Raw genomic sequence first — 25832 nt, forward strand, 5'->3', positions numbered from 1 at the left:
TCAACACAGAACAACATACGCAACATTTAAACCTAAACAGAAAATAACCCTTTTCAATTCCACCTGTTAAGCCCCTCTTTTTCTCCTTGATTAGATTCCAGGAGAGAAAAACATTACACTCAGGGTGTTGCAACTGGTGCTCTCGGAGCACAGTATTCCGCATCTGGGCATTTGTTCCTGTAGGGACCAAGCGATACGTATTCTCCTCAGCAGAACTGTTCATGTAAATAGATGAAAAGGTTTCATTTCAGAAATATGTGCTCTTATTTGAAACAATAGCTATTTAGAAAAGTAACAGTTAGAAAAGTAAATATTGCTCTACACTTAGTAGTAGTATAGATAACTTTAGCTGTAAATCTGAGTCTACTACTTGATATGCCAAATCAAGGTACGTTATCTCCCCGTTGCAGGTGATTAATTGAAGGATTTAGTTTCTGTTTCTATACTTTTATATGATATATTAATTTTAATTAACCTTATCTTGACAGGTAACTAATTTAATACTGCATTCAGCGTAAACTTTGTACACTAATTATTTAAAGACTTTTCTTTAAATTGTATCAGTTTTGCCTAAAACGTGGTTTAGATTATGCATAGGAGAACTTTACCATGCAATTTGATGATTACATAGATTTGCAAAGTATCTTATGCATTCATAAATTATATAAATGTATGTATATTACATATAAATATGAATTTACTTTCGCATTGCAAAGTTTCATATATTCTGTGCCTCCAGCTTACGTCTTGCCTTGGAACGCAGAAATTTAGACACAGGCTTGCTGTCTCCACAATCAAGGTCACCAGTGTAATGACTTTTAACAGATTCTCAAATTTTGCTTCTCTTGAACTTATTTAACATCCCTAGATTGTTTTTGTCGTTTTGATTTATGTACATTTTCCATTTGTTAATCTGAGCCTTACGAGTGGCTTTATGGTTGATTTTCCACCTCTTTAAGGGATCGTACGAGTCCTGAAGAAATTACTATTGCTATTTTGAGCTTACTTACCCTGTTCCATAGTTGTATAGTAAAACGTAGCTCTCGGTTATCCACCAATTGAATAAAACGTCTGACACTTACTGGCTTTTCAAACATTATTATTTGTAATATATAGAGGAGATAAATTGCAGATGTCGACAGTTTAGATAACTTTTTAATGTCAGCATCTCTTGTTTTTTCTTGTCATAGCACCAGACAAAGCAATGAGTTCTTATCATTATCCTCTGTCAACTGACACACTAGTTAGTTTTATTTCAAAGATGGGAATAGGGATACACTATACCTCTTATATCTTTTGTTCTGTGCGAGTGAAACATTTTTAGAAATGATAATATTTAGTTTTATAAGCCTTAAAACTTGATTTTAACCATCTTGAGTTGAAAATACGTAAAGTCCGTAATTTGTTGCTCTGTCAGGTAATACTTGCTAAATTCAGCATGTTTGTGTTTGTTTTGTTTAGTATGTATGCATTGGAAAGGTAAACCGAAGACAGATATTCATTAAACAAAGAATTTAATAACAAGATTAAACCACTAATATGTACAATACAATACAGCAACATGTAATGCTGGTACAATTTAGCTATATCAAGTGGCATGCACGGCGAATGCCGTTACACTAATACACTAATGCGCACAATACAATACAGCAATATGTAATGCTGGTACAATTTAGCTATATCAAGCGGTATGCACGGCGGATACCGTTACACTAAGAGCTTTTGCGCGAGCATGGCCAATTCTGCATTACATTTATGCTCCCATATCAATTATTAACTCCGCCAATGCCGGTCAAAAGCCCAGATGTAAAAGGAGGAGGGTTGGACGTGGTTGCTACCAACCCGACCCTGAAAAACTCAACTTGCTACAAAAACGTCAACAGAAGGATAACCAGAAACCGAAACCTTGGGGAGGAAGGGTCTTCTTAGGGAGGAAGGGTCTTCTGGAAGACTTATGACGTTATGTGGTGAAATCCGCGAGCCCGCGGAAGCCATAAAACAGACCACCCTTCTATCAAACAGAAGAATTAACATCGCAACATGGAACATGGGGACAATGCATGAGGCAGGAAAACTAGCACAGGTAGCAGCAGAGATGAGGAACTACAACCTACCCCTACTGGGCATTAGCAAGACAAGATGGATCAAAATCTGGACAAAGAAGACTGGTGACAGGAGAAATGCTACTGTATTCAGGACATGAGGAAGATAACGCGCCTTATGCACAGGGGGTGGGGCTCATGCTGTCGAATCAAGCATATAATGCACTGATTGGATGAAAACCACATGGGCCCATAATCCACAGGTGAACGTTTAGGACCAAGAAAGATAAAATAAAGATGAACGTCATACAGTGCTACGCTCCAACAAATGATGGCGAAGAAAAGAGAAGGACCAATTTTACAACAGACCAAAGAACATAGTAGAGAACTTCCCAGACAAAGACATCGACATCCTCATGGATGATTTCAATGCTAATGTTGGGTCAGACAACACAGGATATGAAGAAGCCATAGGGATCCACGGCCTGTGCGAGATGAACGAAACTGGAGAGATTCGCAGACCTTTGTGCATTGAACAACCTGGTCATCGGGGGTACTATCTTTCCCCACAAGAGAATCCACAAAAACACATGGATATCACCAAACCATTTGACAGAAAATCAGATTGACCACATCTGCATAGCTAGGAAGCTCAGAACATCCCTGCAAGATGTGAGGGTGAAGAGGAGAGCAGATATGGCATCTAAACACCACTTAGTTGTCACAAGGCTGAAACTTCAGCGGAAGAAGAACTGGATGGTCACAAAATAGAAGAAAACAAAGTATAACATCATCCTGCTGAAAGATGCAAAAACTAAAGAAGAATACGGACTGACGCTTAACAACAAGTACCAAGTGCTACAAGAGATTCTTGAAAATGAGGAAGACAATGCGAACAACAGATGGCAGAAAGTTAAGGAGGCAGTAAAATCAACATGCCAAGAAATACTAGGCTCCATGAAGTACCAGCAGAAAGAATGGATTTCAGCCGAAACATTAAGCAAGATCCATGAGCGGAAAAAGAAGAAAGTAACAGCAAATAGCAGTAGGAGAAGAACTAAAAATGTAAAGGTACAAAAAGAGTACACTGACGCCCACAGAGAAGTGAAAAGAAGCATCAAGATAGACAAGATAAACTAAGTTGAAGGACTGGCAGCAGAGCCAGAGGTAGCGGCAGGAAGTGGAAACATGAAGAAGCTATACATCACTAAGAAGCTGTCCGGCAAGAACAGCAAAACAGAATGACCCGTAGAGAACAAGCAGAGAAAGACCATAGCAAGTACAGAACACCAAACGAATAGATGGACAGAATGTTTTGAAGAACTGTTGAACAGACCAGCACCAATAAATTCCCCAGAAATCCACCCAGCCAACGCAGATCTTCCCATAAGCTGTGACAATCCCACCACAGACGAGATCAGGAAGTTCATCACTCAACTGAAGAACGGCAATGCATCTGGATCTGAAGACAATCCAGCAGAAACCCTCAGAGCAGACCTTGAGGCTTCAGTGGAAATGCTATACCCCTTCTTTGAGAAGATCTGGGAAGGAAGAAGAAATACCGACTGACAGGAAGGAAAGATACCTCACCAAGATCCTAAATAAAGGCGACCTGAGCAACTGTTCCAGCTACAGAGGAATCACATTCTTGTCAGGAAAGTCTTCAACCGGGTTATCTTGGAGAGGATGAAGGAGGCCGTCGACCCACAGTTGCGAGATGAGGAAGCGGGATTTCAGATCGTGTACGGACCAAAAGCTACTCTTCGCATCATAGTAGATCAATCGTTGGAGTTGAATTCTTCGCTCTACATCAACTGTGTCGATTATGAGAAGGCATTCAACAGCGTGGACCGAAAAATACTCTGGAAACTTCTTCGCCACTATGGCGTCCCAACCAAGCTGGTCAACCTGATCAAGAACAGTTATAACGGAATGTCCTGCAGAGTCATTCATGCAGGACAGCACACAGACAGCTTCCTAGTGCGGACTGGAGTGAAGCAAGTCGCCTTGCTGTCACCGTTTCTCTTACTTCTCCCCATCGACTGGATTATAAAGACGTCCACCAATGGGCGGGGAAACAGGATCCAATGGACATTGTAGAGTCAACTTGAGGACCCGGACTTTGCCGATGACCTAGTGCACTTGTCCCATAGTCAGCAGCAAATGCAGGGCAAGACCTACGTAATGGCAGCCACATCAGCACAGGTTGGCCTCAACATCCACAAAGACAAGCCTAAGATCCTCAAGATCAATTATTTCAGTAACAACCCATTCACAATGCAGGGAAGTCCCCTGGAAGAGGTGGAGACCTTCACCTACCTGGGCAGCAATATCTACCAGCAGATGTCAATACAAGGATCTGAAAGGCGAGAGCAGCTTTCATACAGCTCAAGAACATCTGGAGCTCCAAAAAATTTCCTTGACTACCAAGATCAGACTGTTCAACTCCAACGTGAAATCAGTCCTTCTGTAGGGAGAAGAGACCTGGAGAACCACCAAGTCGACCGTAAAGAGAGTTCAGACCTTCATCAACAGCTGCCTAAGAAGAATTCTTTAGATTCGTTGGCCAGACACCATCAGCAACACCAACCTGTGGCAGAGAGCCTCCCAACTTCCGGTAGAGGACGAGATAAAGAAGAGATGATGGGGTTGGATAGGACACATCCTGCGTAAGCCGCCAACCAACATTACCAGACATACATTTAGGTGGAACCCTCGAGGCAAGTGGAGACGGGACCGACCAAGAAACACCTGGCGATGCGACCTCGAGGCGGACAACACTAAGATGGGTCACACCTGAAATCAGCTCGAGGGGATGGTACAGGACAGGAGCCTCTGGCGATCTGTTGTTGGCGGCCTATACTCCAGCACAGGTGACGGGCAAAACATATCAATTAGCAAAATATGTCTTTCTAAAACGTTTAGATCTGGTTACATGACCCACGGTACTAATTATACGGAACAATTGTAAACCATTCTACAAAATGGTGAAAATAAAATAGTTTATATACGGGTTTGATGGATCATAATGAAAAGTAAATGTTTGGAGGAAAAAAATCTGAAAAGAGCTTATCCAATCTGTAATCGAATAAAATAGAGGCAAGATTCTGTTTATGCAGTTGTATTATTTTCCCAGACTTGAGTTAGAAACACTCAATAATGAAGGCAGCGCCTGGTTCATTGGGAGCAGAATTTATGTTTCATGTTTTATGCACGTTTAGATAAAAAGAAAATTCCGCGGTTCATTATGTTGTCTTAATACAGACGCTTGCATCAATTATGGGTCTATAATGAGAAATATAATTTTTATCATGAAAATTAAAAAATGTTAAGTTATTGAATGTTGAATGTAGTCGTATTTCCATAGGCTTAATGTATAACAGTTAAATTAGTACCGTAATTGCTTAAGATTTGTACACGATAAACGAAGATAAATATGTACACAATATGATGCCAAACACTAAAATTTACATGGTGTAAAATGGTTAAATATATCTTGAACTATTTCTAGTTAAATAAATCAAAATGAAGACATTGATATTTTGTATACAAATGCAACGATATTTAAAACAACTTCTAACTATAAAATACTTGGGGAGGTTGAATCGACAGAATGCAAATGGAATTATGACAAAACCATTTAAATAGTGATTTTATAGAATGCAAATTAAAATATATTGTGCGGTGAGAATTATCGATATTTGCATGAATTTTGTTCATTATGATATTTAACATATGAAGATGGTCATTTGCAATTCCAGCAATTTGCTTCTGACTCACGACCAGACTAGGCTCATTCAAGAATGTGTCTAAGTTGAACTTATACATTTTTACCAAAGAAAAAAACAACAACTCTAAAGTTACTAAATAGAGACAGGAAGAATAATGTTAGTCAACGTTTCGGATAACAGTATTGCTCATAGACATATATCTCTCAGTGGATGTTCATTTATAAATTTGCCTGAACTGGTTAAGAACAAAAGTGCATGCATTAATAAATAAGTGTTCATACAATATCTTCAAGTCATTTGCTCAGTAATAAACACTTCGTAGAAAGATTATCAGTGGATGTCACAATATAGTTTATACAATCATTGGTTTTGACGTATATTTGGTAGAAAAAGAGGACATTGGGAAAGTTGAAAATCCAATCGATATCTCCGAAAATGAGAATGAAGCATTTGAACCATCTTACATTACATCGGTTAAAATAACCGAAATAGAATATCAACCCATGTTGACCTGTTAAATATATTTCACTAAAGTATTCACTGTAAAGACGGAAGATGCCATTACTTTGAAATAATTTATTTTCTTTAAAGATTGGTATCGTCACAGATAAACAGCTAACACGGGCATGAATGTATACGTATATGTCGCTTCATACACGAGAAGCAGTGTCACAAAATAATATGCTGCAAGTACTACATTCGATTGATTTAATACCTGAAGGAGGTTCAGTTGCAACATTCGAAAACTATCAGCAGGACTTAAAAGTTATATATGTTATTTATTTTGAATTTGAGAGCAACACAACCGTGTTCATTTTAAACACCTCATCTCTCCGGATAAGTATGTTGAGAAAGTAATACCTATGTCACGAAGTTTCTTGGACAATAAATATAGCCAAACAAATTCCATCAGGTTTTTTTACTTACTTCAAATAAACGTACAAGAGCTATAAGCCTATAGTTCACAGAGAAACGTGGGATATTCACGTATTGTATGATGCGTTAGGTAAAATTCCAAAACTATTGTGAGAATAATTATGAACAAAATGTACGCTTATTTCATCCCCTGTGGAGGAGGAAATGCATCAAATATATGTTACAAATGTAAGGACATAATAGTGACAAAGGCAACGTGCGCTAGAGGAGTAATGTCTGATAATAATGACCAGTTAGATTGAAACGATTGAGATTCAGAACATAACTAATGCAATTTTGAATTTAAAAAATACCTACCACTGCTCATTCATAACCTGTCGGGTGATGACAGTCTTCTGTTTACTAAAATAATAGGTTCAAATGATTCAGATAAAGAGAGGGATAATACTCTCTGAACTACAACAATTTCAGATAAAGATGGAAACAACTTACTGAACTACAATCGATTCAGATAACGATGGAGACAACTTACTGAACTAAGACAAATTCAGATAACGATGGAAACAAGTTACTGAACTAATACAGATTCAGATCACGATGGAAACAAATTACTGAACTAAGACAGATTTAGATCACGATGGAAACAACTTACTAACACAGATTCAGACAACGATGGAAACAACTTACTGAAGTAAGACAAATTCAGATAACGATGGAAACAACTTACTGAACTAATACAGATTCAGATCACGATGGAAACAACTTACTGAGCTAAGACCTATTTAGGTCATGATGGAAACAACTTACTGAACTAAGACAGATTCAGATAAAGAGGGAAAGAACTTTATGAACTACGACAGATACATGTCATTCAAAGCAGATTTCATAGTTGATAGGTTCATGAATGGAGGAAACAATAACTCTTCGTTGATGCGAGTCGTGATTAAGGCAATGCAACAACTAGCATCAAAATATTTTATGAACGCTTTACACAAATAATGCTACAGTTTATAAAGAGCAGTAGAAAAATTAGCTCTACGCTTAACGATTTAGATACATGAAATCTCGAGAACTTCATTCCAGATGAATAACTTAACTCCCTTACAAAATAAGTTGATAAATGATAAGTTCCACGATGAGAAAAACCAAAACATATATGTACAATTAAAGAAAACCAGAAATATGTCATACACTACAGAATATGAAGCTTTAGATACAATAAGACTTAATATTTAAAACGACACATGGATGTAATTTTTTTGCGCACAACCACATTTAAGCCATACTATGAACCGAATACATATCTTCGACACAAGTAGCAAGCAATTTCCAAAAAGATTGTTTCAAACTGATGATTTACGATGTATTCACTCCCTCTGATGTTTTATCGTATTATTAAAGCGACAACAAAAGCAATAGAAAATACAGTAATAGAGCGAGACAACACCTGACTCACTAATTCATTGTGTATCGTTGTTGAAACAGAACACTATGATAACGACATGAAACATAACACCTTGTTCCTTGACACCGGTAATCACCCAAGGACGACATATTTGGTATTATCTCATGAAAAAGAACGTTCTTTCACGTGTTAAGGACGGTACAATAGTGTTCCTGCTAACGATTTGTGTGCATGAAAGTCAGAATATTATTAAGTTAGAATCTACAAAGGTAAAAAATATAATTAAAAAAGTAATTAAAATGTCTAATAAACAGATTTTGAAATTAAACATGTACAAAGATTATTTATTCAATCAGAAAGACACGTATTAAAGAAAGTAATTGTACCTTGGCATACATCAATCTGTAACTCTAGCCACTGTTATAATTTATCTTGTGCAAATAATTGATGTTGCGAATCGTGTTTGCAGACCGTAGTACTCTCCATCACTTGAAGGGCTTTTGAAAGTGTTTTGTCATATCTGAAATCATATGCAAGAGTACAAGGACAGAACAGATAGTGAACTATTTTTGTGTTTAAATCAAGTGGTATATAAACTGTCACTATTGACTGCGAACTGAACACGTTCTTTGCCACTGTTTTGTGCACAGGGCATTGGGTTTTAAATTTCTAAATCTTTCATTCAACATTCCTCGCTCAGCAGATCAGGTAACAACAAATATGTGAATGTCATGAAAATGTTGTCATTCAACGTCACTAAATATCGCATACTTAAAACTATTTAAATCGCTTGAAAAAATTCTTCCTAAATTTGTTAGCACTACATTGTTAACATATCCCTTTACCGCAATGGCAAATAACGTTAGTCAATTACCTGATACAATCAATATTTTTGACTTAGTTTTAGATATTGCAAGTTGTATAGTTGATCTTCCTGACATATTTGTCAAAATGTACATTACAGAATGATGAGGTGTGTCACATAATTGTGTGTACTTAATTTTTATGCACTACAATTTAAACAATTTCAGAATACTGAGTTCGATTCACCCAATGTTGCACGATTAAATTTCTTGCAGTGAGTAAACCGGTTACTTTGAGCTATATGCCCGTGCATTGTACCATAATCACGATACGTATAGAGTTAAATCCGAGAGTAATGTTACAACACAAGCTTTGTCAGGAAGCTGTCCATGTTACGGGAGCAATATTCAACTATTAAGGTATATGACATATTAAATTTCAGTTGTTTTCGCTATCGGTATTATATGATAGAATTATTTGATGCACTGGAAGTTCCAGTATTTATTCTACGTTTCACGAATAGTAAGATCTATGCCATATAACGCTATGTTATTAGTTAGGCTAAAGTCTATTTTCAAGTTAACCAACTTATAACTGAATATACGAATTGAATCCATTTAAATTTTGCATTAATAAATGATTAGAAAATGTTCTGGTTCTTCTACTTCTGTGAGATTATTCTTGTTGGATACGGATTCGTGTACGAACCTGGTTATTATAGTACCAGTTTCGTACAGTCGATCTGATGAAATGTTTAATACGTAACATGTAACTTCATGTGCGCGCATGCGTGACGTATATTATTGTACTTGTACTTGACCAAGTCTAGTGTAATAGTGATGTTATGGCATACTTCAGACTTGTATTCTTTCTTTCCTTATACGTATAGCTTTGGGGTTTTAAAATCTCCCTCAACGTATAATACGTCGATTGCAAAGTTTCAAATCAAGGTAGATTTTAATACAATCTTAGCTATTTAGATAAAAGAAAAATGGCTGAGATTGCTGATAATAACTTTGATAACTGAGTTGAAATTCATTTGAATAATGATGGTGATAATATTGTTGATTCTAGACCTACAAACGACGAAAGACGAGTCTGTTAATCTGTGAATTATTTCCGAAATGCTTAAAAATAAGATCCGTTTGCAACTTGAGAATTTAAAGCGGATAGCTTCAACCAGCAGTGTAAAGAATATACACTGCAAAAGAGGAGACATAATCAAAGGGTTGTGAAGGTGCTGTGGTAGTTCTTGATTAAAAACTAGCATCAATGAAATAAGCTGTTTTGATGTATGAACGTATTAGTAATAGATTAATGGGATTAAAAGGACATCATCAAGAACTAAAAAGATCCATACCAGCGTTATTGTATCATTTTTATGCAGATTTATATCTATCGTTCTTGTGTAATGTCCAGACGAACTGTTCAGTTTACCTTTCTTCATTGTTTTATTTTTAGAAATGTTCCAATTGATCTGTTGCAGCGACTGTCTGAGATTGGTAAAATCAACTAGACCTTCAAGAACCTAATAATCAGTTGTTAATTTAAATGGTATAAATGCATCCAGATAATAACTCGTGCCACATTCGTTGTGTTTTGATATTATTAACAGCCAACGCAAGGACAGTCTAAAACAAGTACTTTCATTTGCTGGATTTTTGCTATGTTTTTTAATCCGTTTAAACGCATTAATTATATCACGCATCTGTCTACATTGACAAGTCTCATAATTGACTCTGAATACTCAGTTCCTATATTGAATCATTGCGTGCTGTTTTAAGACAAACTTTGTTTTTCATAAAGTATAACTCTGATATTGTTGACTCGTCGCACATTGGTCTTTCAAAGCTTAAGCGATTTGGAAGATATAATGAAAGTTTAACCAAAATATAAACGCGTGCATTTATCCAGATCAAGTACATAACTGATTTCGCCCCGATAATTCGCTGTTTTAACAATTTTACAATAAGGATTAACGCTGCAAATCTTTACGTTGTGATCTTTGAAATTTATTTGTAAATCTTACATTTGCTGACACATTGTAAGAGATAGTTTTGTTTATTTGAAATCAATAAATTAACACATCATCTTGAATGCTATTAATTAACACAGATTTGAGCAGTTTTATTCCGTCTGGACTCGTAAACAGATGGTCACTATCTCTAGTCAATGACATGGTGTATTCTGTGTTAAACTCATGCCATATTTCTTTCATCTCTCTAAAAGCTCTTGAATTTCATAAAACTGAGCTTCGTTCAAATATGTCTGATCCATTAAAACTTCAATTTATCTTTTTCATCGCTTCGCAAAATAATTTTAATAATATCACTGCTTCAGTGATTATTGATTTTTGTGAATTCTATCCTCGAATTCTAGACGGTATAAAGTGTCATTGTAACATTCTTCTATTGAAACACCAATGTGTATCTATACGGATAATACTGAAATTGTGGTGAAAAATACAAAGATGCTCAGACACCTCGAGGTTAGAAAGGTGATAGTGATTTACTGAAATAATTATTTTCCACCAGATCTCTTAGGTATAGTGGAACACGAACGAGAGAAGCTTGCTTGCGGCCATTCACAAACGAACACAACTAATATTTTGGAAAATGGAATATTAAGGTAATGATTAGTCTAATGAAAACCATGGCAAATATTAGTAATGTTATTTCTTTAATGTGCGCTGTTTTTTCTTTCTTTTATGTATTGTATTCTATGGGTTCTGTAAAATTTTATTTTATAGCAGAACATGTATAAAAATCATGTTCATTGTCTACATGACCAGAATCTTTAAATTCTGTAACAAACAAATACATAATTTATATTTCTTTTTTAGTGTAGGTTAGATGTTAGGATTATTATCTTATTCTCAATTAATGTCATTATGTTTATCATGTTCTTTAGTATAATCTTGCAACAGACTTTCCAATTATAACAAGGATTGTTCTAGATATGAACTTTTTGCCCTCATCCGGGTGTTTTTGTGTCTTTTAATATAATCTGTTTTACTGAAAAAAGTATTTATTCCTGTGATAAAACTGGGCAGAAATCATTTGTATTGTTGTATCCAGATTTTGATTTGGGTGAAATTATTTATTATTCTCTGGAACTACAAGATGCTCTATAATAATATTCTTGGACAAAGACATGAACTTGAATTATATCAAATTCAAAAAAGGGTTTATCAGATTGTATTATTGTGATTCATCTAAAAGCTGTTGGAATATCATTACAATTTGGGCCATTGGTACATTAGTATATTAGAGATTGCAGGTGACTACAGGCACATCAACACCTGTGAATCTTTTGAAATACCATTAAAGTTTATTCTGAACTTTATTCGTTAAAACTTGTTTTAAAATATCTAGGATTATTTGGGATTCGGTTCGCAATACCATAAGTTATTTTTACATTTTCCCTTTGTATTCTAGGGAAATAAATTATTAGTTGAAGTTTACAAAACTTGTTGGTTTTTGCTCTTTTCGATTCTTAGTTTAAGACCAATGAGCCGTAATAGTAAAAACCCTTTCATATTTGAGACATGTATGCATATGGATGGATGTACGATGACGGTATGTGTGCATGATGGCTACATTAATTATGCTATGGCTTATTGTGAGCAAAATAGCTTCAATGAGATAATTAGACTTATTATATAAATTCCAAACCGATTCAGATAAATATTTATATTGCCTGACTTCTCTCTGCATCAATGAAAACCGAAGTAAAGCGTATGCGATAACAAACAGAAACCTGGTTGACCATGGCAAAACATAACCAAAAGTCATTACCAAACACTAATTCAGTGTAACTGGAGAAAACAATAGCAAGGCCTTTTAGCTAGAGAGTCACGATGTTTCCACCGTGTTACAATATTCCCATCAAAACAGCAGATATTCGGCACGTGAATATCAAGTATTCCACCGTATTACAATATTCCCATCAAAACAGCAGATATTCGGCACGTGAATATCAAGTATTCCACCGTATTACAATATTCCCATCAAAACAGCAGATATTCGGTACGTGAATGTCAAGTATTCCACCATGTTACTGTACGCCTGTCAAAACAGCAGATATTCGGCACATAAATGTCAAGTTTTATTGGCAACTCAAAGTTTACTTCATTTAGAGATGGGATTTGAAATTACTATACCATTAAACCTGTTACGCAAGACGAGGTGTCCCATGACTCCCATGGTTCTCCTGCGAATTTTGAATCCTTACAGAAATACAGGGTTTGCAAGGGTTTCTGGCCATCAGTGTAGACTCAGTTTTGTCAGACGGATCCAACCCGTACAATAGATGATAAGATGATAATTTTAAATTATGGTTGCAGAAAGAGTTAATTACAAGCATTGAAGTCAGCACATTATTGTTTGCAATACGTCAACATATCCCAATAACAAAGTATAATACATTAAAAGGTATATTATTATTTGTAATACCTCCACCTAGCCAAGCAATAAAGTATAATGTACAATAGCGCATATTATCATTTGCAATATCTCTACCTAACCAAGTAATAAAGCATATTGTACAATAATGTATATTATGATTTGCAGTACCTCTGCCTAGCCCAGTAATAAAAGTATAATTTATAACAGTGATTATTATCATTTGCAATACGTCTACCTAGCCCAGTAATACAATAAAATGTATAATAACGCATTTTAAGTGACACGTGAAGTAACATGACATTTTACAAATGATTGTGTAGATTTGTCAACTTGTTGAGTAGGAACATTGAATGCACATTATAATTTCTAGAAAATTCATTGTATGTTCGCCTTTGAAATGAACATAGGAGAGAGCAACGACGACTACGAAAATGATGGTGATAATGTGATGACTAATATTAAACAACAATAACTGCTCAAATAAGAAATATGACGACGTCGGTGATAATGATTTGTCTGTAAGTGCGAAATTATTTTTTACTCAAATGACTACCTGATGGTACCATGAGAAAGTATGGATCGAATGTTATCTACGCATGATTTATATGACTGGTAATATTAAATTATAATCCAAAACATAGTTTAACATTCGTAGTCTTGGGAATTACTAAGTTGATATTTGAACCCAACTATAAAATCACATTTCATTAATTTGTAAATTGAGGCAGCTTCGGGCTAAATTAAATCAAACGCCATCAAATATGAAATATTTACCTCAGTCAATACTAAATTCTACTTTCAAAAGTTGTATCTCTTTTTATGACTGCTGAACGCATACTCATAAATGCAATACTATCAATGTCAAACATTTCGATTGTTACAGATAAGAATAACATTATGGTTTTATAACAAAAGTTAAAAACATTCTAGCGTGGATGCCTCAGATAGTGAAAATGATAAATAGAAATGAGTCTAGTTGTCCTCGTTAAGATTTTAAACTATTTGACCATATCCAAGCTATTGCAATTTTCTAATTAATTTTTATCCATCAATTCATTATCGGCCTATGTAATCATTATTTCAAAAAATAAGCCAATGTATGCTAACTGAAACAGATGCAGGTGGGTTTTGAATAAAACGATGCTGCGATTTCATTACCAAAGTCATCACGTGCAACAGCTCAGAGTAGTATTGGCAGACCGCGATCGATTCATCCAATCGTTGTGTTGCGAAAGATGTGTGGGAGATAGACCTGTCAACCCAATACTACAAAAACATTGTACTAGTAAGAATGTCAGGTATCTTCTATTCATACCATATTCAAGACAGTAATTTTCTTGCCTATCGACGTCAAAAAACGTACTAGGTTTAAAAAATGGTAGAAGCGTTCGTGCATCTACTCCTGTCCTCTGCGATTCTGATGCTCTTCTCATGGCCTACCGTATCTGCAGCGGTTATGAGCAACCAAACAGAGGACCCGGTTTTGTTTTATAAAACCGTTGAAACTCTCAGGAAAACGTTAAACTTTTTTAACAGGGAATACCGAAATGTGAACTTAGACGCAATAATTGGGACAAGAATTGTTGAAGGTAAGTGAAACAAAACGTATCAAGTCACCGTGGTATCTGTTTTAGCCACTTCAGTTTTCATTTAAAACCTATTATCCACCTTTTTCTTTGTATTGTTCTTCAAGGTCAATTCTGGAGAAAATCTTCAAAACATAAACTTTTCAGGACTTTTGTACACTATTGTGTGTAGGTTATAAAATCTTTTTTAATTTTTCTCTCGGTGAAATGTTCTCCAACTGAATTTCGATATTTACCCCAAAAATAATAAATGGTTTAATTGCCCATAATTTACTACTGCATTGCATCATCTGAATAAAATTATATTCTTCTTATGTGTGACGTCATTGTAAAACTAGCCAACAAGCCAGTAATGTAAGTCAAAGTGGTTTGACAACACGTTCATTGCAAGTAAACAAAAAATCGACATGTTAAGTATGAAAGAACAACTTCTAAACAAATCAGAAACAAGTTCTATAGTTTTCCCTACTTTTCAATTACTAAATGAGACAAAAAGTAAGAAATAGAGATCTGCCGATTATTCACTGTAAAACCGGAAAGTAGTATGACGACCCTTCCTTAGTAAATCCTACTGTTCATTCTATTTGTTTAAAAGCCAAAACCAATAAATGTTTAAATCATCCTTTTAAATATTGAAAAATTAATTTATATATTTAGGTAATTATCCTGGAAATTATAAGAGAAAAAGAGCGAGAAGAAGAAGAGTATTGTAAATATGTCATTTCCTCATAAGTGTAAACTATATATATATATATATATATATATATATATATATATATATATATATATATATATATATATATATATAATCTTTCCTTTATAGGGTTATGATTGAGAAACAAGAGCAGTAAATATCAAGCAAATATGGAGAGATGTTAAGCGGTTACATAGAATGGGGCTGTGTCCCCATGTACTATTTAGAACAACCGCATTGGGCGTTGTCCCCATGTATTATTTCAAACAATTACATGGAGCATTGTCCCCATGTACTATTTCAAACAACTGAATGGTGTTGTGTCCCCATGTACTATTTCAACGTGTTCATTCTGTAATAAATTTACTCTAATTAATGCAAAACCACAGATCTCACCAATTCCCCATTGCCTATCAACCGGATATCTGCATGGTTTTTCTTCGTTAACCTTCATTAACGTACCGTCAGCATTTCACGCCATAAAACTGTACAACTCCCCCTAATATAGCGAACTAATTTTACTACGCCACCTTAGGCCAGACAAATTATGGTTTTAAGCCACATTTCGCCTGTAACTTTGCATCAAATGTGCCACCATGACAACAGAGACGCTATCTTCCAACGTAGGAACAATCCCTTCTTGTTTATTCCATTTTGTAATTTACCAGTCTCCAATCATAAATACTGAACCTGAAGTCACACAAACAATGTACACAACTAGATTTTAATAGGGACACTCATGCGGTACTGACCTGAATTCACCAAAAGTAAACCATGGCATCATGGAAACTCACTAACACTTAACTCCTTGACTTTTGTTGCTAGTAATTAGGTAATTATTTCGGGCTGAGAAATATTTCCTCAGGACCGAGTTCCCATAATCAAACAAGTAATCGCAAAAATCTAAGAATTCCTTAAAAAGGAGCGCTATATACAAATGCGCACACGCCAAATTTTATTACAGTACTATTACAAACAACTGTATGAGATGGAGTCCCCATGTATTATTACAAATGACTGCTTGGGGCTTTGTCCTCATGTACTATTGCAAACAACTGTATGAGATGGAGTCCCCATGTATTATTACAAATGACTGCTTGGGGCTTTGTCCTCATGTACTATTGCAAACAACTGTATGAGATGGAGTCCCCATGTATTATTACAAATGACTGCTTGGGGCTTTGTCCTCATGTACTATTGCAAACAACTGTATGAGATGGAGTCCCCATGTATTATTACAAATGACTGCTTGGGGCTTTGTCCTCATGTACTATTGCAAACAACTGCATGGGGCAGTGTCCCCATTTGCTATTACAAACAACTGTATGAGATGGAGTCCCCATGTATTATTACAAATGACTGCTTGGGGCTTTGTCCTCATGTACTATTGCAAACAACTGCATGGGGCAGTGTCCCCATTTGCTATTACAAACAACTGCATAGGGCAGTGTCCCCATGTACTATTACAAACAACTGCATGGAGCAGTGTCCCCATGTACTATTACAAACAACTGCATGGGACATTGTCCCCATGTACTATTGCAAACAAGTGCATGGGGTGGTCTCCTCATGTAATATTACAAGCAACTGAATGGGGCGGTGTCCACATGTAGTATTACAAGCAACTGCATGGGGCGGTGTCCCAATGTACTATCAGAAATAACTGAATGGGGTGGTGTACTCGTGTACTATTACAAACAACTGCAGTTTATTTTCGAGGAGTTATTATCTTTATAGTTCGACTAAACTTGTCAATACAATTATTTATTTTCTCAGAATGGTTTTTATAATTTAAAAGCTGGAAGATGTTCAGAACGATGTACCGATATCGCTCTTCTGCATGTAGCATGTACAGCATCGCTATAATTCTTTCCAAGACTTGTCATTCATTTTTTTCTTTTCTTCTTTCTATCTGCTGATGACCAAGTTGACAGCAGCTGTAACATTAGTTTTAATTTCTTAAATTTTAAGAAACTATAATCTCTACATTGGCAATTTTGTTTTGTAGTCATATGTCGCTCCTCCATACACATGCCTATATAAGCAATGCGATACAGGAAACTCCTCGAGCAAAAGTGACAGTTTGTCTTAACCTGTCATAAAGTTTTAATCTCTTTACATAAAACTGTATTGTACTGGCACTGTCTTTATGCTAAAACGAGGGGTATTACTCTCTTCACAAATGCAGCCAGGGTCACCGTCATTCTGACATTGACCCAACACCACCACTCTCGCACTCTCCCCCCCCCCCCCGCCAATTTATACAGGTGATGAAATAAATGTTTCGTATCACAAGATATGATAAGAAAATTAGAATATGGTATAAAATAATAATTATATTTAAATAGTGTGATAGTTAGCACAAAAAACTCTATAGATTTGCCAGACTACCATCAATTACTAACTGAATGACAGGTTCACTCTCACAAATATATTTGAAAAAATGCATTGTCATACATTCAAGAATCACACAAATAAAAAGTGGCTGATAATAAACATGCATTCGTGTATTGCTTAAATAGTGTAAATAGTTCTCTTTTTTAAAGAAATGTTATTTAAGTAAACATTTCCTTTTCTTCTTTTATATTAGGTCTTCTGTGCGTCTTCTATGACGTAGGTAGACGTATCAATCTCTTTGTCAAATCTAGAACAATTTGTAACGTTGCACATTTTGCCATGTTGTTCAATCATAATATCAAATGCAATAGTATTCATTTTTACAGCGCCAAACATGTTTCCAGAATTTCTAAATATGTATCCGACATTGTGGATATTGACATGTACATTTACACAATTATCTTGTGTAACGTTGACAAATACCTAAAATATGATAACCTAAATGAAAATTTCGACACTTCATTATCGACACTTCGTTGCTGTCGTATGGCATACATTCAAATCAAAATATGTTATGGTCAAATAAATAACGATGTTATGGAATGATTAGTGACAGTTAAATTCATCGATGATAATAAATCAGTGGTACATGAAAGACATTCTTATCAAATGAATTTTTTTTAAAATCGTCTCTGAATAGGAGGGAAAAAGCAACAATGTTCATTTCATGCAAATTCATGTGGAAGCAATAAATATTTACTGGACAAAGGGAACTGTGAATACTGTTAATCGTACTTCAATAAAATTACCCAATGCAAAAAAAATAATGTTATATCCTATCCTGAAACGCACAAACATGCCAAGATTTTGTTGTGACCCTGTTAAAATTTGGTGCATATAAAAACAATATCCTAACGACATATTGTCCTTATACTCGTTCCTGCCATCACTATTGAACTCTGCTTTAATTTCTTGATGCAAACAATAGAAGCCATATTTACCACAGAGTGAAATGGTATCAGTTATTCCTATTAGACTGATTGAAGTGAAGTGATTGCTTAGCTTATGAATCCCTTTGGAAACATTGTGACAATAAAGGTAACGACACGAAATAACATTTTATTTCCTCAGGGAGTTTTTGACGGGTTGTATTTATGACGCTTATCAGACGCTAGGCGGATTATTTTGAAATGAAACAAACAATTTAAAGCAGTCAAGCATCTCTGGTACATGTTTGCTTTTGGTGTTTTCATCAATGCTCATTCGATAGGATGTGAGCAATTGAATTTTATCTCTCCATATATATATATATATATATATATATATATATATATATATATATATATATATATATATATATATATATATATATATATATATCTCTGTGTGTGTATGTATGTATGTATGTGTGTGTGACTGAGTGCGTGCGTGCGTGTGCGCATGCATGTGTATGTGGAGGAATTGTCTCTCCAGTTTTGTCTTTACTTTTACTGAAAAATGGTTCACATAAAGCCAGTCTACTTTCCTTTCAAGACATTATTTAAGGTGAAAAATATCGGTCTCTTTATTTCCTTTTACTCGACCATTTCTATTCTCCAGCATGATTATGGTGCATTCAGTAAGCTGACTAGCTCCATGAGTGAAGTTTCTGAATGAATCAGCCACAAATTATCTCTAGTGAAATATGTTGATGTTTGTCCATTGCACATGATTCAACGCAATCGATGTGTCGTGTCTTGTAGGCGACTACTTAGTTTTGATTCCTGGTATTCCATTGCATCCTATGAAGACATCTGCACTATCTCTGCGTGCTAATGAAATTTCATCGCATCTGATCTGAAGCTGTATAAACTCTGCTAGAAAGAGACTAATAAATCAAATAGTGCATTCCAATATCTGCACCCTTTCCGTCTGTCTGTCGGTCTGTCTGTATGTAGAGTCGGTCTGTCTGTTTCTCTGTCTGTCTGTCTCTTACTCTGTCTCTCTGTCTGACTCTGTCTGTCTCTGTCTCTGTCTGCCTCTCTCTCTCTCTCTCAGATTCACATGCTGATTACCTCAACACAATCATAAAAATAGGAAGTAAAATCTGTGCATAAGTTATCCTAATTCATCTCATTTCGGCATGATTTCTTGAAGAAAAACCTGGCACGAATTTATCATGTTGCGGTATGATTTCTGGAAATGAAAACATGTTTGCGTTCAGCTTGTTTTGGCTTGATTTCTTGAATTGAAAATTGGTCCGAATCCAAATCATTTAGACATGATTTTTTTAGTTGAAAAGTTCGTGTTTTAGAGCAAACGCTTAATATCATAAAAATAGTATTCAGACTGTTAAAAGCTATGTATATATTCATGTCTTTTCTGATATTTATAATTTTAAATTAAACACTATGCATATTTACTTGGACAAAACTAATCGGTTGTATGTATGCATGTATGTATGTATGTATGTATGTATGTATGCATGCATGCATGCATGCATGCATGCATGCATGCATGCATGTATGTATGTATGTATGTATGTATGTATGTATGTATGTATGTATGTATGTGTGTGTGTCTGTGTGTCTGTATGTGTGTGTATGTATGTATCTATGCATGTATGTATGTACTCCTCACTTTATATATCCAAACTTGTTCCACATATTTGTATAATAATAATAATAATAATAATAATAATAATAATAATAATAAATTTAATTATAATAATCGCAGTTAGTACTCAGTCAGTGGTAGATGTTAAGACTCGATATTCATAAACTAAGTAACATATAAACAATGCCAAAACGTTTAGCAAAATTCAACAAACAATATTTTTCACTAGAATATCAAGTGAAAATTTAAAAATTGAACTTACAGTAGTGTGAATCAAATCTCAAATAATCCTAAAAATTATACCACGAGTCCAAAGTATAGTGTTCTGAATGAATTCCATTTATGTTGATGTACCAATAACGTTGAAAGAGCTGACGCGCCAACATTGTTGATCTATCACAATGATATAACCCAGAATGTATCTGAATGAATTCTCAAGCATCCCAAAATAGTTTTTTTTTTGACCAAACAGTCGATAAGCACATTTTAATTTAGAATGGATATTTTCTATAAATGATTTCTTTCCAATTATATCGGAACACAACAGCAAACTATTCCACTAATACTAAAAGGAGCAAAGAATAATCTTTCTTTTATCTCAACCGTAACCACATCCCTACATGACGTGTAACTTTCTTTCCAAAAACTTAATCGTTTTAATAGACAATTACACCGAAATGTAAACAAAACATTCGTTTCTATATCCTTCTAAGGTTCTAATCAAGGATAGGCGTTAAACTCAAACCCAAGTAAATATCTATTTATAACTTATAAACAAGACAAAAATCAGGTACGTATCAAAACTCTCTCCTCAACCATTGCCAAAAGTCAAGCACACAAAATAAATTCAATATACATAAACCAAAACTATCCTCAATCACGGACAAAGGTCAAGCACACCAAAATAAATTAAATATACTTAACATAGTTAATTCTAACTTAGTACTCAGTCAGTGGTAGCTCATTGTAGATTAGTACTCGGTCAATGGTAGCTCATTCAAACTTGCTACTCAGCCAATGGTAGTTTATTCAAAGTTAGTACTTAGTTATTGGTAGTTCATGGACGATATTCTTGTTATTCGTATTCTCAATAAAGTATATGCCTAAAACAGTTTTGTCAAAGTTTGCTGATTTTCCGCTAAATCGATGTGTCGGCTATAAATATTAGTTTTATGGAGGAAATGCATTAGCGTTATATGTTACGTCCATGGTGTCATGCGAATCCAGCTCTGTAACGATTTCATGTTGACACACACCCTGATAAGTAAACATGAAAGATCAATTTTGACCTACCCAATAATAAAATAAATCAGATTAGAATCATAGCCAATGACTCATATACATTATTTCAAAAAATTATATTTTATTCTTGAGGGAGTGTTAAAAATATATGCTCTCAATACTCAAAATCAAACATTTTTTATGTTTCGCTATATGGTACAGTGCGTAACTCAAAGTCTATGATTACTATTTATCTATTTCTCTTTGTGTGTCTGGTCTTTTCTTTTCTTTCGTAGCTTATATATATATATATACAGTTTATCAGGACCTACCATCCAGACAACCCCAAAGTAGGTAAAATCATCAGGAAACACTGACCCATCGTGGAATCGTCGGACGCACTAAAGTTAATCCTCCCTAACAAGCCTGTAGTAACCTACCGGAGACCAAAAAAAAACTCAAGGACATCCGAGTCAGGGAGAAGCTAACGCCAAACACTAATTAAGACCACTCTAGTCAATCCGGCCCCTGTGTCGATAAAAGATGCAAAACCTGTCCACATATGATATAGATCATGACATTTTCTAGTACAGTGACTAGAGAAAAACTAAACATACATGGTCCAAACGAAACGTGCAAAACAGAGAATGTCGTTTATCTCATCACATGTAAGATCTGTAGCCTTCAGTATGTCGGAAAAACTTCAAAGCTACACAGAAGGATCATCATTCATAGATGTGATTGGATGACAAAGAAACTGGACAGAAGCTCGGTCGCAGAACACTTCTTCTCCCCTGGCCACACTTTCAGTGATATAACACTTATTGCAATTGCTCATAACCCAAACTGGAGTTCCCAAAACAGGAAAGAAAAGGAATCTTACTGGATACGCCACCCTAGAAGAATGAAACCAAGCGGTTTAAACCAAGAAGACTAGAAAAAGACAACCATACACAAATAAAATTATCTTTTGCAGCCGACACATGTTCCTTTAAATAATTCTCTAAATTTGCCTAATAGCATATAATGACTACTATAACAATGAAATATCCGGAATATAATTTGCGCTTACATAAATTTACTTCAAATAACAGATCTCGTTATGGCTCATCTATTTCTATGTCTATACAAATATTTTCCAGTATCAGCAACAAGTTGAAAAAAAAAATAGTTGAAATATAGTAAAGTTAAAGGTTTAATTCCTTAGAAACAGCCATGTAAAGTTTAGCAAACAGAACCGTTTTTCTGTTTTATTTCTTTGTCTTGTCTATGTTTTGTATTTGCCTTTGAGAAGAAAAAAAAAAATCATTAAAGAGTCGAATGTGCTCAAGCTAGCTAGATACTAGTTGCACATTTTTCTTTGTCAGTTTATTTCATTTATTATTATTATTATTATATATATATATATATATATATATATATATATATATAGAGAGAGAGAGAGAGAGAGAGAGAGAGAGAGAGAGAGAAATAAAGAATTAGACAAAAATGTTTGTTAACTAAGCAAAGCAACAACAGTGACCCCACTCAATTTCGACCAACAACCCAAACACTGTTGATCAAGAAAAATAAGGAATCATACTTGACCTATTTTAAATAAAACCGAACGTACTGGAATCCCTATTAGCTCTGTAGGGATTGGCACAAACCAAGTTAGAGTCAATCCTCTTTACTACGTCTATTTGTTTATAGCAAGTGTGATACGATCAGCCCTTAATGGCTGTGAAGTTTGGTCGAATATCAGACACAAAGACTTAAAAAGCTCGATGTATTTCAGCATAATTGCATAAGATTTCTACAATGATTTCCTTAAGACACACGGTCGGGAATCAGCAAACGTTTACTGGAGGTTAAGAGAAATTAATCGGAAATTGATCAAAGGAATCTAAACGTTTTTTGGTAAATTTTGCAATCTTCCTGCAAAATCTAAAAATTAATTTTATTCAGATCATTTTCATATCTTTTTCGAAAAGATGTTACAGAACAGAAAGTTTTTATTCCCGATATATGTAACATTTTGCACAAATATAATATTTATGAAATTATTTAAAGTTTTGCTAAGGATAAATGATTTCAAGAAAAAATACAATGGAAACAAATTATAAAACATGTTGCTCATAAGTAAGAAAACGATCGTTTAACAAATTTGTGCCACACTGACATGTCATATAAAAGATCCAAATTGTTCACACTTCTATAAATTCTCAAGGATAAAGAGAACTCCCAAAACAACCAGATAATTATAGTCCTTTGCAAACTTGCCGATCACTGTTCTAACTAATACCATACATCTTTGTAAGCACTGCGGCTATTTTAACAAATATATAATAATGCATGCATTTCTTTGCTGTCAAGAACTATGCGACAACGATAACTATTTTAGACACCTGAATAATATTGTCATTTGCCTTGGTGTGTTCCTGAATAATATATCATACGAGGAATTCATTCAACATCTCCTGTCTAGGAAAGTTCCCAATGGTATCGGCTTAGATGAGTCCGAAATACTAAGAAATCGCATAATGTCTGCTTCAATGTTTGCTGCATCTGTACTACATGGATTAATTCTTAATAATCATATCTATATTCAAATGATCAAGATTTGGAGGGCATGTGATCGCAGAAAATGTGATAGTCGTATCTTCTTGCACGCTATTAATGGCATAACATAAAAGGTTACTTACTGTACTAATTTAATGATAACGCGCACACGAATTCAGTTTCGCCGAAGTATGCATTACTTTACAATGAATATATTGCTCTCATGTGAGAATTTTCAAAGGGAAGCTGCGCTTTTAGGAGACTTATTTCATGTTCACCTGTGCTTATTATACGTAACTAATGCAGTGTGCTGTCTCTTACTTTTTCCTATGTTTCTATGTATTGTTATATGTTTGCTTTTCCTATCTTTGTATCCACATTTCTATGTTTGCATCCACTGTCATATATTTGTATCATTATCTCGGAAAAGAGATAATAAAGACCGATGAGAGTGGAGCTTTGTGAATGAATTTTTCTGATTGATCAACGTTGAGAAAATGCAAGTAGACAGTTGCAAATCTATAAAACCCATATAACATAATAGTATCAGATTTAAGCAGATCTATTTGCATTGACTTGCATTATCTGTTTACTTTTTAGGATAACAAATATCTAGATAGTTTGGGATCTTTGGAAATCCGGTCTGTCAAAAATTCATATTTTGTGCTATCTTTAACTCTTGTTGGCTCATGTATTCTAAATTTTCTATCGAAACATTTTTTGGTGTAAATATCTTCTTATTGTTCTACCCATAAATTTTGAAGAACAAAAAATGTTGCAGCTAGGTCAATGCCTCTATGTACACTTTCAATACTAGACAGGAGCTGTAAATCAGGTTGGCCACTTTCAGTACTAGACAGGAACTGTAAATGAGGTGGGCCACATTCAGTAATAGGCAGGAGCTGTAAATGAAGTGGGCCATTTTCAGTACTAGACAGGAGCTGCAAATTAGAAGGGCTACTTTCAATACTAGACAGTAGCTGTAAATGAGGTAGGCCACTTTCAATACTAGACAGGAGCTGTAAATGAGGTGGGCCACCTTCAATACTAGACAGGAACTGTAAATGAGTTGGACCACATTAAATACTAGAAAGAAGCTGCAAATGAGGAAAGACATGCATTATTTGATAAATGCCACACGTTCGAGTTTAAAGAACAAATTGAATACCAGACTAAGTTTCATTTTTGTATGCCAACACTTATATTATTCTACATTAATCTAAACATTTAAACAGCATAAATCTACACAGTTTTCATGGAACTAAAATTAATACAGTTAGCTTCAAAGAATCAACAATATACGTCAGAAATAAAATTCATGCCAAAGAACTAATTTCCGGTTAGGTATAAAGTGACTACAGAAGATTGATTCTGGGCCCCTTGTGATTTGTTTGTTTTCGCTCTTTTGATGGATTTCCCACTTTTGTGCCAGAACCCCTACCCTATTCTTGCTTTTGGGCCTTTCAGGGACCAACCATTTCATTTATGGGTGGTGATGAACGAATGGAGTGCAAATAGGGGAGAAGGGGATCTGTGATTTGATTTTGATAAAAAAAATTCCGGCACCAAAGTAGCTTGACAAATTCCTTCTCTC

At 34.9% G+C, this 25832-nt stretch overlaps 1 protein-coding gene across 2 annotated transcripts in view; it reads left to right on the forward strand.

Moving 5' to 3' along the window:
- Window positions 1-14475: 14475 nt before the first annotated feature.
- The window catches only part of LOC149802512 (UPF0764 protein C16orf89 homolog), a 47301-nt gene continuing 35944 nt past the window's right edge, over window positions 14476-25832 (forward strand). Inside the window, exon 1 of one of the 2 annotated variants that reach the window (XM_089951289.1) lies at window positions 14476-14853. In XM_089951289.1, coding sequence (XP_089807415.1) covers window positions 14640-14853 — 214 coding nt within the window. In that variant the 5' untranslated portion in view covers window positions 14476-14639. The remainder of the gene's footprint in view (window positions 14854-25832) is intronic. The other variant, XM_089951288.1, reaches the window with a different exon arrangement.

Source organism: Sinohyriopsis cumingii, chromosome 3, assembly GCF_028554795.1.
Source record: "Sinohyriopsis cumingii isolate HCF-2022 chromosome 3, ASM2855479v2, whole genome shotgun sequence".
NCBI lineage: Eukaryota > Metazoa > Mollusca > Bivalvia > Unionida > Unionidae > Sinohyriopsis > Sinohyriopsis cumingii.